This window comes from Cucurbita maxima, unplaced genomic scaffold (assembly GCF_002738345.1).
Source record: "Cucurbita maxima cultivar Rimu unplaced genomic scaffold, Cmax_1.0 Cma_Scf00002, whole genome shotgun sequence".
NCBI lineage: Eukaryota > Viridiplantae > Streptophyta > Magnoliopsida > Cucurbitales > Cucurbitaceae > Cucurbita > Cucurbita maxima.
The window spans coordinates 7,101,367-7,118,072 of record NW_019272018.1 but is presented as its reverse complement, the minus strand read 5'-3'; the positions used below and the strand labels follow the sequence as shown (position 1 = coordinate 7,118,072).

General features: G+C 40.3%; 4 protein-coding genes and 1 pseudogene across 5 annotated transcripts; 4 read left to right on the top strand and 1 right to left on the bottom strand.

Annotated features, from left to right (window-relative positions):
• The first annotated feature begins 796 nt into the window (after positions 1-796).
• LOC111500200 (non-specific phospholipase C6-like) lies at positions 797-2,815 on the top strand. Its single transcript, XM_023151861.1, has 3 exons — positions 797-1,911; positions 2,129-2,305; positions 2,391-2,815. The coding sequence occupies exons 1-3, from the start codon at positions 828-830 to the stop codon at positions 2,687-2,689; spliced, it is 1,560 nt and encodes a 519-aa protein (XP_023007629.1). The 5' UTR covers positions 797-827; the 3' UTR covers positions 2,690-2,815.
• Positions 2,816-2,954: 139 nt separating this feature from the next.
• On the top strand, positions 2,955-5,497 carry LOC111500215 (nuclear transcription factor Y subunit C-1-like). Of its 2 annotated transcripts, none has more exons than XM_023151895.1 (2): positions 2,955-3,806; positions 5,225-5,497. In XM_023151895.1, the coding sequence occupies exon 1, from the start codon at positions 3,130-3,132 to the stop codon at positions 3,802-3,804; it is 675 nt and encodes a 224-aa protein (XP_023007663.1). In that variant the 5' UTR covers positions 2,955-3,129; the 3' UTR covers positions 3,805-3,806; positions 5,225-5,497. The 2 variants fall into 2 exon arrangements, with proteins under 2 accessions (XP_023007663.1, XP_023007652.1); XM_023151884.1 differs by having other exon boundaries at positions 2,962-3,800; positions 5,228-5,497.
• Positions 5,498-6,295: 798 nt separating this feature from the next.
• Positions 6,296-8,557, top strand: LOC111500182 (acetolactate synthase 2, chloroplastic-like). Its single transcript, XM_023151837.1, has one exon. It carries the CDS (start codon positions 6,369-6,371, stop codon positions 8,361-8,363), a length of 1,995 nt encoding a protein of 664 aa, XP_023007605.1. The 5' UTR covers positions 6,296-6,368; the 3' UTR covers positions 8,364-8,557.
• Positions 8,558-9,740: 1,183 nt separating this feature from the next.
• Positions 9,741-10,451, bottom strand: LOC111499520 (protein indeterminate-domain 14-like). The gene has a single exon (XM_023151086.1). It carries the CDS (start codon positions 10,373-10,375, stop codon positions 9,875-9,877), a length of 501 nt encoding a protein of 166 aa, XP_023006854.1. The 5' UTR covers positions 10,376-10,451; the 3' UTR covers positions 9,741-9,874.
• An 892-nt stretch (positions 10,452-11,343) lies between these two features.
• On the top strand, positions 11,344-16,256 carry LOC111497456 (annotated as a pseudogene).
• The last annotated feature ends 450 nt before the right edge of the window (positions 16,257-16,706 follow it).

The window sequence follows — 16,706 nt, the reverse complement described above, 5'->3', positions numbered from 1 at the left end:
AAAATGCGACAAAATTTGCCACCAAAGTGAGCCAATTACCCTGCTTTCTGATTTCTGTAAAGTGAAATTAAGGCAAAAGAGGCACACCAACATTTGTTTGAAAGTGTGGACCAAATGTAGAGCCAGTGAAGCCTTAATAAGCCAAACTCATAAACGGCGTAGGTTTTTGGAGTGATGGGAACAATTTTAAAGAAGTTAAATCAAAGGAAGCCTAATGGAAAAAGAAAGAACCTCAACTTTCCAAACCAAAGTGAGTCAAATTGGGTCGGAAGTGGGTGCAATACAATAATGTTGTGAAATGAAAAAGAAGTAAGTGGGTAGGAAAAATTAACAAACTTAAATCTCCACTCATTTAGCTTTTGCCTCCTTTATTGCTCCATCATTTACGTGTGTTAGGTTAAGAGATTAAGAGAATGATTTCTCGAACATTAATTCAACTGGGGATAACGTAAACATCCACTAACTTACTCAGTCCGTGAACGCCTTCACCAGTTTCTGTAATTCATTTTAGAAACCAATAAATCAGTATTCTCCAAATAAGTTCGATGAATTTACTGATTTGGATCAACATTTTATATTCATTTAAAAGTTTTCAAAACTGTTACTGCTAATGCGACACAAAAGAATAGAACTTTTAAACACCAACAATGGCAGACAACCCATTTTTCAAAATTTTGGCTTTGATTCTTTACTTTGATTGCACTGCTTCTGAAAGAATCTTCTTCTTCTTCCTCTTCTTCTCTCTCCGCTTTTAAAAATCAAAACCAGAGGATTTCCCCATTCTTGAGTGCTCTTTTAGATTCTCAGAGTAGTTATCTTCGATAACAATGAGAGGACGGCGAAGCATAGTGCAAGTTCATCTGCCCCTCATTTTCCTGCTTTTTCTTACGCTCTCATGGCTTCCTCAACCCACTTTCCAGCAGCAACCCATCAAAACCGTAGTGGTTTTGGTGATGGAGAATCGTTCATTCGATCACATGATTGGATGGATGAAGAAACACATCAACCCACAAATCAACGGCGTCACTGGCGATGAATGCAACCCCCTTTCAACCAAGAATCCCAACCCTCAAACCATTTGCTTCTCCGACGACGCCCAGTTTGTAGATCCGGATCCGGGGCATTCATTTGAAGCAGTTTTACACCAGGTATTTGGCTCTAATTCCATTCCTTCCATGTCTGGCTTTGTAGAACAGGCTCTGTCCATGTCCCCAAATCTCTCCCAGACTGTCATGAAAGGCTTCAACCCTGAAGCTGTCCCCGTTTATGGAGCTTTGGTTCGTGAATTTGCAGTGTTTGATCGGTGGTTCTCTTCAATTCCTGGCCCAACTCAACCCAATAGGCTCTTCGTTTACTCTGCAACTTCTCATGGTTCAACCAGCCATGTGAAGAAGCAATTGGCTCAGGGATATCCCCAGAAAACCATTTTTGATTCACTGCACGAGAACGGCCTCAACTTTGGAATCTACTTCCAGAACATACCCACAACTCTGTTTTATAGAAACTTGAGGAAATTGAAGTATATTTTCAAGTTTCATCAGTACGATTTGAAGTTCAAGAAGGATGCTAGAAATGGGAAGCTCCCCAGCTTAACGGTGATTGAGCCACGGTATTTTGATCTTGTGGGAATGCCAGCCAATGATGATCACCCCTCTCATGATGTTGCCAATGGGCAAAAGCTGGTGAAGGAGGTTTATGAGACTCTGAGGTCTAGCCCACAGTGGAACCAGACACTGTTCATAATCACTTACGATGAGCACGGTGGATTTTTTGACCATGTCAATACTCCTTTTGTCAATGTCCCTAACCCTGATGGCAACACAGGCCCCCCTCCTTATTTCTTCAAGTTCGATCGGCTCGGAGTCCGTGTGCCTACAATTATGGTCTCGCCTTGGATTAAGAAAGGCACGGGTAAGCCAAGTCCCTTACGACTCTCCCCAATAGTATGATATTGTCCACTTTGAGCATAAGCTAACAGAAGGGTTATAAAGGTGTGAAAATCTCTTCCTAGCACACGTGTTCTAAAAGTCTTGAGGGAAGCTCAAAAGAGAAAGCCTAAAGAAGAGCATATCTGTTAGCGGTGGGAGTTGGCCGTGATTATTGATCTAAATCTGTGTTTGTTTTGCAGTACTAAGCAGTCCGAAGGGTCCTACACCAAACTCAGAGTTTGAGCATTCCTCAATCCCTGCTACCATAAAGAAAATATTCAATCTCTCCTCTAACTTCCTCACTCACAGAGATGCATGGGCTGCCACATTTGAGGACGTTGTGGGGCAATTAGGCTCCCCAAGAACCGACTGCCCAGGTACATCATTTTTCACAAACAAACATAAACAAACATAGTGTTGAGTTAAGTTGAGTTATAAGCTTACTGCAATCATCAATGGCAGTGACGCTGCCTGAAGTGACACCATTGAGGAAAACAGAAGCGAATGAAAGGAGTGGACTGTCTGAGTTCCAAAGCGAAGTAGTTCAGTTGGCTGCTGTTCTGAAGGGCGACCATTTCCTGAGCAGCTTCCCTAATGAAATAAGCGAGAAGATGAGCGTTAAGGAAGCGCACGAGTACAGTAAAGGAGCTGTTTCGAGGTTCATAAGAGCGAGCAAAGAGGCCATCAAGCTGGGTGCAGATGAATCTGCGATTGTGGACATGAGATCCTCCCTTACTACAAGATCCTCAACGCACAACTAAGTGCATTTTAGACTTTAGAAATGGACAGCCACTGTAACTATATACGGTTGTTTGTGTGTGTATCCAAGTACATTACAAAACCTTGGTGGTGCAACTCAAATACACGAAAAAGTGCGCATTACATTTCTAGATATTAAAAAAGAATATATTTATTTGTTTGACGGTATATTAAAAAAGAATATATTTAAAAGTGTTATAATGCAGAGGTGGAGGCAGGGAAACGAATCCTGAAGGCTATTACCTTATCTCAACATTTATTGGAGTTGTGTGTGTGTCTCTCACCCTTTAAATTTCCATCTTCACCACTTGAAAAATTTCTCACATTTTTGTTCCCCAAATCCCTTCCTCCGATCTTTTTCATCACTCCGTCCCACCATTCTCCGATTAAATCCCTCCAGCATTTGGCTAGCCCACACTTGAACCTCCGCCTTTGCCGGCTGATGGAGAACAACAATCAAGCCCAATCCTCCCCTTACCCTCCTCCTCCTCCTCCTCCTCAGGCACCCGTCCCGGCCCCTCACTTCCACCACCTCCTCCAGCAGCAGCAGCAGCAGCTTCAGATGTTCTGGTCCTTTCAGCGCCAAGAAATCGAACAGGTTAACGATTTTAAAAACCACCAGCTCCCTTTGGCTCGCATTAAGAAGATCATGAAAGCCGACGAGGACGTGCGTATGATCTCCGCCGAAGCGCCCATTTTGTTCGCCAAGGCCTGCGAGCTCTTCATTCTGGAACTCACTATTAGGTCATGGCTTCACGCGGAGGAGAATAAGAGGCGGACATTGCAGAAGAACGATATTGCGGCTGCCATCACGAGGACCGATATCTTTGATTTCTTAGTTGATATTGTGCCTAGAGATGAAATCAAGGACGAAGCTGGATTGGGAGGCATGGTCGGAGCCACTGCTAGTGGAGTGCCCTACTATTACCCCCCTATGGGTCAACCGGCAGGGGCTCCCGGGGGGATGATGATTGGGAGACCGGCAATGGATCCCATCGGAGTTTACGCTCAGCCGCCGTCACAGGCCTGGCAGTCGACGTGGCAGCCCTCGGCGGAGGACGGTTCTTACGCCAGTGGAGGCAACAGCGGGCAGGGCAATCTTGATGGTCAGAGGTAGGTGTTTGTGCGATTCGAGTCGTTAAGGCACAATTAAAGATTCAATTGTTAAGCTTCATCTTGTGTTCTATCTAGATTTGTGTCGTGATCAGGATGAATTGAATTCTTACTTTTTCGCGATTTACCCGATTTCATATTCACTTCTTCCTTTATCGGGAGATTGCATGCTTGTTCGTTTCCTTTTTCCTGACCGAGTAATCGCCCGGCAAGAACGTGCTGATTTGTTGAGTGGTTCTCATGATTCTATCTGAATTCATTCGTCTCTTGGGAATGGTTTGGTTTAAAGCTTCATCTTCGGATTTTGCTTTCTAATAATTTTTGGAAAAGTTTCTCCTTTCTTCGATGAATCTCAACCTTATAAAAATAACCATCTCCTTTGGCCTTTGCTTGCTTGACATTCTTTTTAGTTCCGATGTATGAATTTCCCGGCAACTATCTTATCAGTAGCTTCACCCTTCTTTTGTATCTTCTTTTTTCACGTAACGAAGATCTCTCTGTCTCTTACTGAAACAAAAGTTTTCACATTAATAACAATAGCATAGGGTGAGAATGGTTGTGAAGGTCTTTGGATGAGAATGGTCGTGACAGGTTATCTTGTTGTTTTGCTTCTCTCTCTCTCTCTCTCTATATATATATATATATATATATATAGAGAGAGAGAGAGAGAGAGAGAGAGAGCTTTCATTGAAAAATTTGAAAGAAGTTGGTAGAGCTCAACAAATGAGGCTTTCACCATGTGTATGTTAGAGTATCAAAATTTGTTTGTAATTGGGTTTGTGTGGCAACTAGGGATCAGTGGGTTCAAATGAAGGGATGAATGAGGTCGTAGAAGGATTATGACTCCTCTTCTTCTTGGTTTCTTCCCTGATATTGCAGGGCATCTTGGAATGAACCAACCAAATGTTGTACTCATAAAATTGAGAGGATACTTTTGTGGAGGTGTTGAAATGAAATAGTTTGGTCTAGTTTTGGAGGCATTTCAAATTTAGTTGGGCCACGATGATTTGGTGAAATCATCATATTGTGAGCTTCTGTAGTTAGATGGTTTTGATGTGTAGAAACATGGAGAATTCTCCATACAAGCTACAGTTTGGTTCCAGAGAAAGAAAGGAAAAACATGTCCCATGCTTCTTCTGTTCTGTTCTGAATGGAAATACTTCTCCCTATGCACGGAGTAGGGAGTAGCAGAAGAGAAATGGTTGTTTGGTCTTCTTAAATTGAGAGATTTAATTATAAGGCCAACCTCTTTTTAGCTACACTCTGATCTGAACATATATGTATATCACATATATGCTGTATGTTTTCCATGTTAGGACCAACCAATTACTGATATTCGAAACTATGTCCAACTTGTTTTTGTCATTCTTAGCTTTTCCTTCCGTCTTCAAGAACAGGTTCTGATTCTGATGTTTGTTTCCCTGCAGCTAAGGTAAGGTAAGGTAAGCAATTCTTGTGTGTAGATGATGATGATGATCCTGCTGTGTGGTGCAATGAAGGGGGAAAAAACTGATGATGCTTTTCCATGGCGTAAAAGGAAGTGTATTTTTCTTTTATGTTTCCTTATTTTTTTCAAATGAGGTTAACTTAGAAAGTTGTATAAACTTGAACTACATGTCGTGGAATTGACATTACTTACTGTTCTTAACGTGCTGCTGTTTCAACACATTTTTTCTACTTTGCATGCCATTCATTCACCTCTTCATCTTCTTTTGATATAGACATGAGTGGTGCAACCGGTTTTGTATCTAGATTTGTAGGTTTCTGATGATGACCCATGGCGCCATGACAGCAACCCGTCCTGCTTCAAGTGCATGCATGCTTTGACTGTACATCTCAATAAACGAGGTTGGTAAACGATTATGGTTCTTTGGAGCTTTGTTTCTAATATTTCGGTAACTTACGGAGCTTTCAAGTTGGAAACTAAATGACAAGAAACATAATACACTGAATGCTCTCTTCTCTTACAGGTAAAATAATAAAATAAAATATCAAGGGTTGGGAACGTTTTCCACGCTGAATTTTTTGGAATAGGAACCTACCCCTTCGAACGGACAGGTGTAAGGGAGAAGAAAGGGGCAAAAAGACAAACTAATTCCCATTTTTCTAATCTTATAAACCCTAAACCCACAAAACTAATTGCATTATCCTCTAATTTTCCAATACAACCCATCACCATTTAAAACTCACTGCACAAGTACCCTTAAAAAACAAAAAACTCAAATCCACGTGACAAACAAAACTGCTAAAACTTATGTCAAATAAATGAATAAATAAACACCAGCCGTTGGTATCACCTAACCGCAGAAGTCTTAATATTCAATCCTATCAGTAGCCATAGGGCTAGTCTATGACTTTTCAGAATAAATAAATAAATAAAAGAATTTGATGCCAAGTGTAGGGTAAAGAAATTACTTTTTTTTTCTTTTTTACTGATATGGAGTGCTAATAAAAAAACCCAGGCGTGGTTGAGTATAAATCCTTTCAGAGATTGCTCCGAACCGCTACGAACCACCACTACTCTTCACCATTTCGCTGCTCCCTCCTCACCGCCTCTTTCCTTCTCCAATGTCATCAATGGCGGCGGCTACTCACCCCTGCGCTTCCAAATCCTTCTCCAAATCCTCCTCCTCCGTTCTTCCTAAACCCTTCTCCAACTTCCATTTTTCATTTTCTCCTCTTCCTCACAATCCCACTTTCCTCCGCCCTCTTCGCGTCTGTAGCAGCTCTCTTTCCAACCCTTCCCCCAAGCCCTCCTCCACCGCCGCCTCTGCCACTTCCGTCGAAACTTCCGTCATCTCCCCTGAGATTTTCGTCTCCCGATTCTCTCCCGATGAACCGAGAAAAGGCGCCGATATCCTCGTCGAGGCTCTCGAGCGCCAAGGCGTTACCAATGTCTTCGCTTACCCCGGCGGCGCGTCCATGGAGATCCACCAGGCCCTCACGCGATCTTCGATCATCCGTAACGTTCTCCCCCGTCACGAGCAGGGTGGCGTTTTCGCCGCGGAGGGATACGCTCGGTCCTCCGGCCTGCCCGGCGTTTGCATTGCAACTTCCGGCCCTGGCGCCACCAATCTGGTCAGTGGACTCGCTGACGCCCTACTCGACAGCGTTCCCATGGTAGCAATTACAGGGCAAGTTCCGAGGAGAATGATCGGTACCGATGCGTTCCAGGAAACTCCCATTGTTGAGGTAACACGCTCTATTACAAAGCACAACTATCTGGTTCTTGATGTAGAAGACATTCCTAGGATCGTGAGCGAGGCATTTTTCCTCGCAATTTCTGGTCGACCTGGTCCTGTTCTTATTGATATACCTAAAGACGTTCAGCAACAGCTCGCGGTTCCCAATTGGAATCAGCCCATGAAATTACCTGGTTACTTGTCTAGGTTACCTAAGCCTCCCATGGATTACCATTTGGAACAAATTGTGCGATTAATCTCTGAATCGAAGAAGCCTGTTCTTTACGTGGGTGGGGGGTGTTTGAATTCATCCGTGGAGTTGCGGCAGTTCGTCAAGCTCACTGGGATTCCGGTGGCCAGCACTCTAATGGGCCTTGGGGCTTTTCCTTGCTCCGATGATTTGTCTCTGCAAATGCTGGGAATGCACGGGACAGTTTATGCTAACTATGCTGTGGATAAATCTGACCTGTTGCTTGCGTTTGGAGTGAGATTTGATGACCGCGTGACAGGGAAGCTTGAGGCCTTTGCGAGCCGGGCGAAAATTGTTCATGTGGATATTGATTCGGCCGAGATTGGGAAGAACAAGCAGCCCCATGTATCAGTCTGCAGCGACGTGAAGTTAGTCTTGCAGAGAATGAATCGTTTACTTGAGAATTCTGAGAAGCTTCACTTCGATTTCTCTGCTTGGAGGGAGGAGCTGAATGAGCAGAAATCAAAATATCCATTGACTTTCAAGACATTTGATGAGGCCATTCCTCCACAGTATGCAATTCTAGTTCTTGATGAGCTAACCAACGGTGAGGCCATCATAAGCACAGGGGTGGGGCAGCATCAAATGTGGGCAGCTCAGTTCTATAAGTACAAGAAGCCACGCCAGTGGCTAACCTCCGGTGGTTTAGGTGCGATGGGCTTTGGACTGCCTGCAGCCATGGGGGCAGCGGTTGCAAATCCGGACGCGGTTGTTGTTGACATCGATGGAGACGGTAGTTTCATGATGAACATCCAAGAGCTGGCCACGATCAGTGTCGAGAAACTTCCGGTGAAGATCCTACTGCTGAACAACCAGCATCTGGGCATGGTTGTGCAGTGGGAGGATCGGTTCTACAAAGCCAACAGAGCTCACACGTACCTGGGAGATCCATCAAATGAGTCTGAGATATTCCCGAACATGTTGAAGTTTGCAGAGGCGTGCGGGGTGCGGGCGGCACGGGTGACAAAGAGGGCAGATTTAAGAGCAGCAATAAAGAAGATGCTGGAGAGCGAAGGGCCTTACTTGTTGGACGTGATTGTACCGCATCAGGAACATGTGCTGCCGATGATTCCCAGTGGTGGTGCTTTCAAAGATGTGATCACAGAGGGAGATGGAAGATCCAAATACTAATAGGAATAACTTATCCTTTTCGCTCTATGTACATTTTTGTTCCTTTTCTTTAGTTTGTTTTATCAGTGTTCTTTTGCTTTATCTCATAAACAATGCTATAAGAGTTGCTTCTATCTAATTAATCCCCTTTTGAGCTCCCTCTTACCACACTCGGGCCATGCTTACAGGTTGGAAATGAGAATGAGAAACTGAGTAGCACTACAAGATTCTTCGTGAACGACCTGATTGAATTCTTTAAATTGTTATGTACTTGATTTTTTCCCTTAGGTTGATCCCATGACCCTTTTAAGTGGTGGGTCTCACCACTTGTTTTAGATCTTCATTTGTTTAGATGGTACTGAATCATTTGTTTAGATTGTACTCTGCATGATGAGATTGATAAAAAAGCACACACTTCCATCAACAACTGAAACCTGTTTTGATATTCAAGCAACCAACTTGTTGATGTGGGATTTGCGAAACAGGAACATCCATGAAGGATGAAGAAGGGGGAAAGGTTGGAGGGGTGAGGGATCAGTAAGATGAAAAGGAAGGTTGGATCATCAATTCTGATATGTATATATGTGTTAAAAGTTGAACAAGAGTTTGAAAGGAGGCGAGTCCCACTCACCATTATAATACCTCATTCTTTCAACTTTTGTAGCTTCAAATGAAAGCTTCCTTTTCCCTTCCCTTCGGGGTTTGATATGACAACACCATCGGATCTCTCTCTCTCCCTTTCTCTGTTACCCAGAAAGAGAAGGGTAAAAAGGTTGACATTTTTGGAAATTTAGCATCCGTCACCACCACCATCAACAATATTCCAAACTCCCTCCCAATTAATAATATATATGTTGGTTGGTTTTGGAAACAGCACACATTCTGATGAGAGGTTATAATAGTTATGGAGTAATAGGGTGAGGGTTATGAGGATATGAAATGAAATGAAATGAAATGAGGAGTCTTTCAGACAGTGATGGTAGTGGGGATGTCTGTGCAGTGTGCTTGGTTTCAATGCGCGGTAAAGTCTAAGGACTTGGAAACAAAATCCCTACTCCTATCTTCCCGTCTTCTTCTTCTCACTTCTTGTTCCCATTCATTTGCCTTCTTCCTCTCAATTTCACTGCTCTTCTTACTCCTTCAATATTTCAAATTACTGTAATCTCCCCTTTTGTTTCTACTCTAAACCTTTCATCACCAACAAATTATTACTCGAACATCCTTTTTATTTTCCCATACATGCATAAAATAATAAATTTAAAATAATAAATTTAAAACAATAAATTTAAAATAATAAAAGAAACAAAAGCCAATTTAATAAATGCATACATACATATATATACACCACCATCTTCACCATCAGGGTATTAATACATTATAATCATACAAATTATTTCTTACTTGAAAGGATTATTTTAAATTTAAGGAAAAGAAATAATAGGGAGGCAGAGATGAGTTAAAACAAACCCTGCATTATAAGGCTTAATAAGGAGCTATATAAGGGAAGTCATTATTAATCATAAACAGAAAAATTAAGAAGGCCGAAACCTCTGCCTGCAAGATTGGCAAGTGATCTCCATGCACGTAGAGTCCACCTGTCGAGTGGCTCTCTCTCTCGTCCGCTCCGCCTTTTCCACTTCTTCTCTCGCCCTTTCCCACATCTGTCGAGCCCTCGCGAATTCCGTTTGCGCCAATTCTATTTCCCTCTTCGTTAGCTCCCTCACCCTCTCCGCGTACGCCTTTTCCATCGCCGCCAGCCTAATTTGCTCCCCCGCCTGCCACTTCAGCGCCTCCACGCAGCTCGCCGCCTCCGGCTTCATCACCTCCTCGTACTTCAACAAGCACTCCGCCCCCGCCGCCGGCCGGATTGGCCTCAGGCTTATCGACAATTGCAGGTCCACGGATCCTTGTACCGGTTCCAACAGATCGGACCGGAATCGTAACGACGAGTCGGATGGACGGGACGACGAGGACGACGCTATGGAGTGAGGCGTCGGAAGGAGCTGCAACTCCTTCTGATCTTCATCTTCCATTTGTGAAGAAACAAATAAAAAGGGAGATTGTTTTTCCTTTTCCCTTTCCTTTTTCTTAGTACAATGGAAACAGACTCTCTGAAAGGAAGTGGCAGAAGCTTGCACCTATATATATAACAAAATTGGTGGCGAAATTACGGTCTTACCCATCCCTTCTATTTCCCCATGATTCTGGCCTAAGAGAAGAGTGGAATGAATTCCGTTACGAAGAGGCGGCCCATTATGGGAGAAAAATAACGGATCACGTAATTGGATAATTAAGAGCATAGTTTTGTTTTAAGCATCTTATAAAGTATATATTTTACATTTTGAATCATTTGACTGTATTTTTCCAAGTGTTAGAACTGAGAAGGCGGAGGGGGTAATAATTAGGGTGGCACGTGCGGTGAATGAGTTAAAAGATTTTGTTTAATTAAAAAAATAAGGGAGGGATTACGTTAATAAGATGAGAAATAAGGAGGGAGGTTAGCTTTATTGGTAGGGCAACCAAATGTCGGGGCAGAGTACAAAAGAGGAAAAAGGAGCACTCACTCCACTTTCTATCTCAAGAAACCACGCAATGGGAAGGGTAGGGGTTGGCACGTGGGATGGGCGCCCCCAGTGAGGCTGACCACTGACCGTAATTGTGGGTTCACTGACTTTGCCACTTGGGACGTTTATTCAGTGGGTCCCCCTTTTTTTCTCCCTTTTTCTTTGTTGGCTCGTGGCCTCACACGCTTGACACGTCGACCATCACACTCCATGATCACAGCCCCCAAAAAATAAATATCTTTTTTTTTTTTTTTTTTNTTTAAAAAATAAATATTTTTTTTTTTTTTTTTTTATAGCCAATTAATATCAGTTTTTTCGGTTGGGAGTGGGATTATTCTAATTACAATTATAATCCATATAAAAATAGTATGTTTAGGGATGGGTACACGTGGAATCAGAAAAGGGCTATTTGTAGGAGGAGTAAGTAAAAGACATTTATGACCCACAAAAAACAGGAGGAGAAGGGTGGAAGTGAGGGAAATTGTTGGTATCCCTTTGTCTCCTTGGCTTGAAATTTAAAAACTAAATATTTTTATATGGTTTTACTCCAATATCCATTCATCCATATGCGTATGGAGTGTAGCTGTTGCCTTTTATTGTAGTTAGGACAATGATTTGTGTATGATGCCCTCCAACTAAGCCTTTCCCTCTGTTTCTTCTTATAAATCATGTCCTACTTTCCCTTCTATTATCGTGTGTTTCAAACTACTTTTTTCATGATATATAAAATAATAATAATAAAAAAAGCGTAGTTAAATCATTCAATGTATTTTCTCAATCACTTTTTTCATATATTTTCTCTCTTTTTAAGCTTGCATTTTTTTTTATTAGTTTCTCTCCATATAATTTATTGCACTTTTTATATATATATATATATATATATTTTATGTAATAATTTAAAGATTTCTAAAACTAACTAAATATCTTTTTCCTTTTTAATTGCGTTAAATAATTTCTTCAGTTTTTTATTTTATTTTATTTTAAATTTTTATGTAAGAGAGAGTGTGCGCATTGACTATAAATACGACGTTTTTAGGAATCCAAACGGTCTTGCTTCCTTCAATCCCGACCTCCCGCCTTCTTTAGTCCGAGGGCCTCACTTCTATTTTATTGGCCCAATCATCAACTACCAAGTTTCTGCTATGGCGGGAGTTTTGAATTCGAAGCCTTCAATTCCTCACCGTCTTTCTTCACTGTATCGCCTTCCCTGCGCTTAGTCATTTGCTCGATGAACAACTCTCCAAAATTGATGCATACAAGGCTATTCTGTCGCTGCGAAATGCGGTCTCCAGTAGAGCCTCGCCGCTTGTTCTTGGCCTGTACGTAAGTATCTCTACTCAGTTGCATTCTCATGCCGTCTTCTGTTGTTTATTATGCAATTGCTAACTTCTGTATGATTTTGCTTAGTTCGGTATTTAAGAATATTCTTCTTACTTTCTGTGCTGACTAATATTTCCTTCAGTCAGTTTAGTTTTTACTTGTATGAATTCGGAAAGCGTGGTTCTAGATTCTTACCCTGTACTCTTCTCGTTTGATTTTTCATCTGCATCGTCATGGAGTGGTTACTGAACTGCAGTTACCAGATTATATATTATTTCTGGATATTTCAACTCTCTCGATTAAAATGTTTGCTTATTTGTTGATTCTGTTTCAATTTAATGTTTCCTGGACGAGAAAGCTGGGGATGCAAGTTGCTTAGTTATTCACTGGTTCTTTCCGTGATTCTTTGTACTTTCTGTGTTGATTTCATATTTCCTTCAACAGTTCAAGTTGCGTGTATGAATTTAGAAAATACAGTCCTGAACGGCACTTTTCTTCACATCTGATTTTCCTTCTGCATCGTTACGGAGTGTTACTGATCTGCAGTAGCCGGATTATGCTTTGCCGATATATTCTACTGATCTGCAGTAGCTGGATACCGGAGTTGCTTAACTATTAGTTGATTTTAAGTTGCTCCTTGCTCTCTACGTTGACTTGTATAACATTTCTTCCGTCATTTCAGTTTGCTTGTTTAGTTCAGAAAATATGGTCCTAACTGGCACTTCTCTTCGTATTTGATTTTCTATCGGCATCGTGGATTGTGCTTTTCCTAGATAGTGTAATTTTCACTATGAGTTTTTGTTTATTTGTTTATTCGGTTTAAATGTATATTTTCAGGTCGAGGATACCGAGCGGGGGATTGGATAGCAGTGTTTTCTCCTGCGATGTTCAAGTATGTGACATATTCTTATTCCATGATTTAGTATACAAAAAACTTGTATTGTGCATCTTTTTAAGTAAAAATTAAGTTATAAATGTTCGTCTTTAGAATTTTTAGCTTTAAATCAATGATAATGATCTCGTTATGATGGTGAAAATTGTTACAAGTCGTAAAAGAACTCTGTTTCTTTGTGGCAGCTCATCAGCCTGTCCTAGTTCAAATAATAGGGTTCAAACTCCATTCATCAGTCTGTCATAGTTCAGAATTTAACTAGTAACATCAACTTTGACGTGAATGCCAAATATATGCCTTTATAATGCTTGAAATGAAATAATGATACGAATTTCTTCTCCAAATAATCTATTTTCAGTTCAATTATGCAAAGTACTCAAATCCAAACTAATTTGAACAAACTCCTTGTATTTCCTTTCATTTTATTGTGGGAAAGCTTTTATAGAGGTTACTAAAAGAAGTCAATAATGAACCACAGTCCTAGAACTTCTTGTCCTAATCTGATTTCCTTTAGTGACCTTAAAACTATATAAAATGTCAATTAATTGGCTACTCATTGCTAACTTGTGTTAACAAATGTCTTCAAAATTGACACTCCTATTTGCTGCCAACATATGTGAGAAAAATACATGTTCTATAGTTGTTAGCAAGATTTAAGTAGCTTAGCGGCAGAACAATGGAATTCTTTTCATTTTTGCAGACGACAGTAACCTGGACAAGCGGGTACGATAAAAATGAAGCTATTTCTTTCGTTAAATGGGGTCTAGAAGGAGAGATACAGACGAAATCTCCAGCATTTAGTAGGAACAGCATAAGTGGTATGATTATTTCGATCAACTCATCAGTCTAGATTGCACCTTCTTGTTTAACAACTTAATATTATTGAAAAAAAAAAAAATATAAGCTGTTAGTTGAATGAAACTGTTTAGTCCTTAATTTTAAACCTTTAATGGAAGACTGTTTCAAAAAGGTTCAACTGATAACTTCCGCTTGTATGTGTGTATTTACTGTTCACTTGCAGTTTGATTTTAGTTCATTTTTAATATCAAACAATTGCAAATAACGCAAGTTCATCAGAGAATTAATTTGTCATGATCGACCCATTAGATCACCTTGCTGCAAGTCACTCTAGGTATTTATGTTGCTGCCACGTCAAAAAATTTCTGCTTCCATTCTGTAATTTACTTAGAACCAGAGGCTATGCCTTATTAGTCAACTTGTCAAAATCTGAATTTCTCATCCTTGTCCTTGAGCTTTCGGCTTACTCACCTAGAAATGGCAGTTCCATCTAAGTGGCTTCGTAGAGCACTTACAATGGCTTTCTTTCACTATCTCATTAAGACATGAATATTTACAGTTCTTTTAGAAAGGTAGTTAGACGACTTTTCAGAATGGATCGATGACTTTCTTCGATTCTAGTTGTGAGATATTTACGCCGCAAAACGTAGTGTGGTTCCTCTTTTATTCTGACAAAACACTGGCTTGACATTTATTTATTTATTTTTTATATTTTTTAATATTTAAGATGCACCTGCACGCACTGTTGATTGGCGTAATATACTAGTTTCTTTAATACTTGTTTCCTACCAAGTTTATGGCCAAACGCTGTTTGTTTCAATCATGCACTCTAACGATTTGACACGTTGGTTTCCGCAGGTACACGTACAGAACCGATCATAGCTTGTTTAATCGGTCATATAATTGGACCAAGAGCCATTCATTCAAGTCATCACCGCGTCCTGAAGAAGAATCATTACAACGTGTCATTATATTTGGTAATATGGGGCAGGTACCATAACGTATTTAATTACACTGATTACACTCAAATGAGAATGGAGTCTATAATTCATAAGGAAAATGTTGAAATTGAACTAAGTGAAACTTCTGAACTGAAGTTAATTAACTTAATTCAGTCACCTCTTCGTGGCCTTTGTTTATTTCTTGTATTGACTTGATAATTCTCTATATTCTTGAGAGGATGTTCTACAACTGCTTTCATATTTGAGCTCCTTGAGGGGCAATTAACAATTCAAAGAAAATTGGTTATCATATAAAGCATTGACAAGGAACATCATTGTTCTGCCATTTCATTTGCCATTGTTTGAATAGTTACTGTAACATACATATAAAAGAAAAGATATAACATCCAAGCCTGAAAATAAGAACTTAAAATTCACTTCCAGGCCGTTCTAGAGTCGCTAACGTACTGCTTGTGGTAATCATGACTTTCAGGGACAACGTGAAGGCCCAAATGAGTAAAGCAACTATCAGCCTGGAGCATTGGGCACAACCGACTAGCTCATCAAAGACATAAAACACTAGTGACACTGTCTTTCATATCGGAGATCTATTTTTATGCAGATGGGTACCTCACAGAGTGGTAACAAGTACTGCACTGGTGGAGCCCATTGCATCTAGGGTCCCCAACATGGCTGCAAGGTTATCAATATCAGTGACTCGATTGTTTCTAAGACTGGTTTTTGGACCATTTACTTTTATGAATCTTGAGCCTCTCCCATTTCACTCCTGCAGTGGTAACCATGAGCGTGGCTGACCAATTACCGGGTCCTTCTACGCAAACATGGATTCAGGTGGGGAGAGTGTGGAGTCCGCCGGTGGAGGCCGCCGGTGGAGGCCGTGTTCTATTCTCCTGAACAGAGCAAATTTCTGGTATGTTAAGAATTCTTTTAAGCAATTCCATGAATCTATTCCACTGCTGAGGTTTATTTTTGCTTCATTAATAAACTGTGCACTTGTTTTGCTCGTGGATCCATTCATTTTAGATTTTACTTAAACTAATGCCTTTTTTGTTTGGGTTTTGAAAAATTATGCTGGCTTCTTTGCAATTTCTTTTCTATGGGTTTTATCATACATAATATTGAAATATTTATCCAGACTAAATTTGAAAATTATCATATATATATATATATATATATATATATTTTAACTTTTTAAACATGGTTTGAATTTTTAAACATTTTTAGAAAGTAGAGGTAAGTAACAGAGCAAAAAAAATCCCATAAGTGGAGTATGTTTATAAACTAAAAATTTGAAAACCAAATGACACCACCATATCAAATAAAGCCTAAAATAGTTAGTTTCATTATTATTCTGTCATTTTATGTGCAGGGCGCCTGAATAATTTTAGATGGCAAGAAATGACGATAGTTTTATGAACTTTTTTGACTGATTATCAAAACGAACTATATCGCTCGACATTTCTTGCCATCAATAAATTTTTTCATTGTGAATGAAGTTTGTCTAGCCCGTTTTTTAAAACCATATTTGAGCACTTCTTTTAATATCTCTCGCGATTACAAGTTGGGAAGCATATCATCCATCTTTGACCAGGCAAACCCCTTTTGATCAAGTCGTCCCAAACCATTTTCCAAATATGTTTTCAAAAATGATTTAGAATGAGTTAGAATTTGATTCTTAGTTTTCTATTTCAAAGCTTCCAACTTATTAGCCAAAGACCTCATTAACTTATAAGGTCTTACAGTTGTGTCTAATGTTTATTTATTAACATTAGTTTTTTATGTTGTAGATCGGGGCACTAAAAATGGCGCAATTCATGTGGCTGTCCGT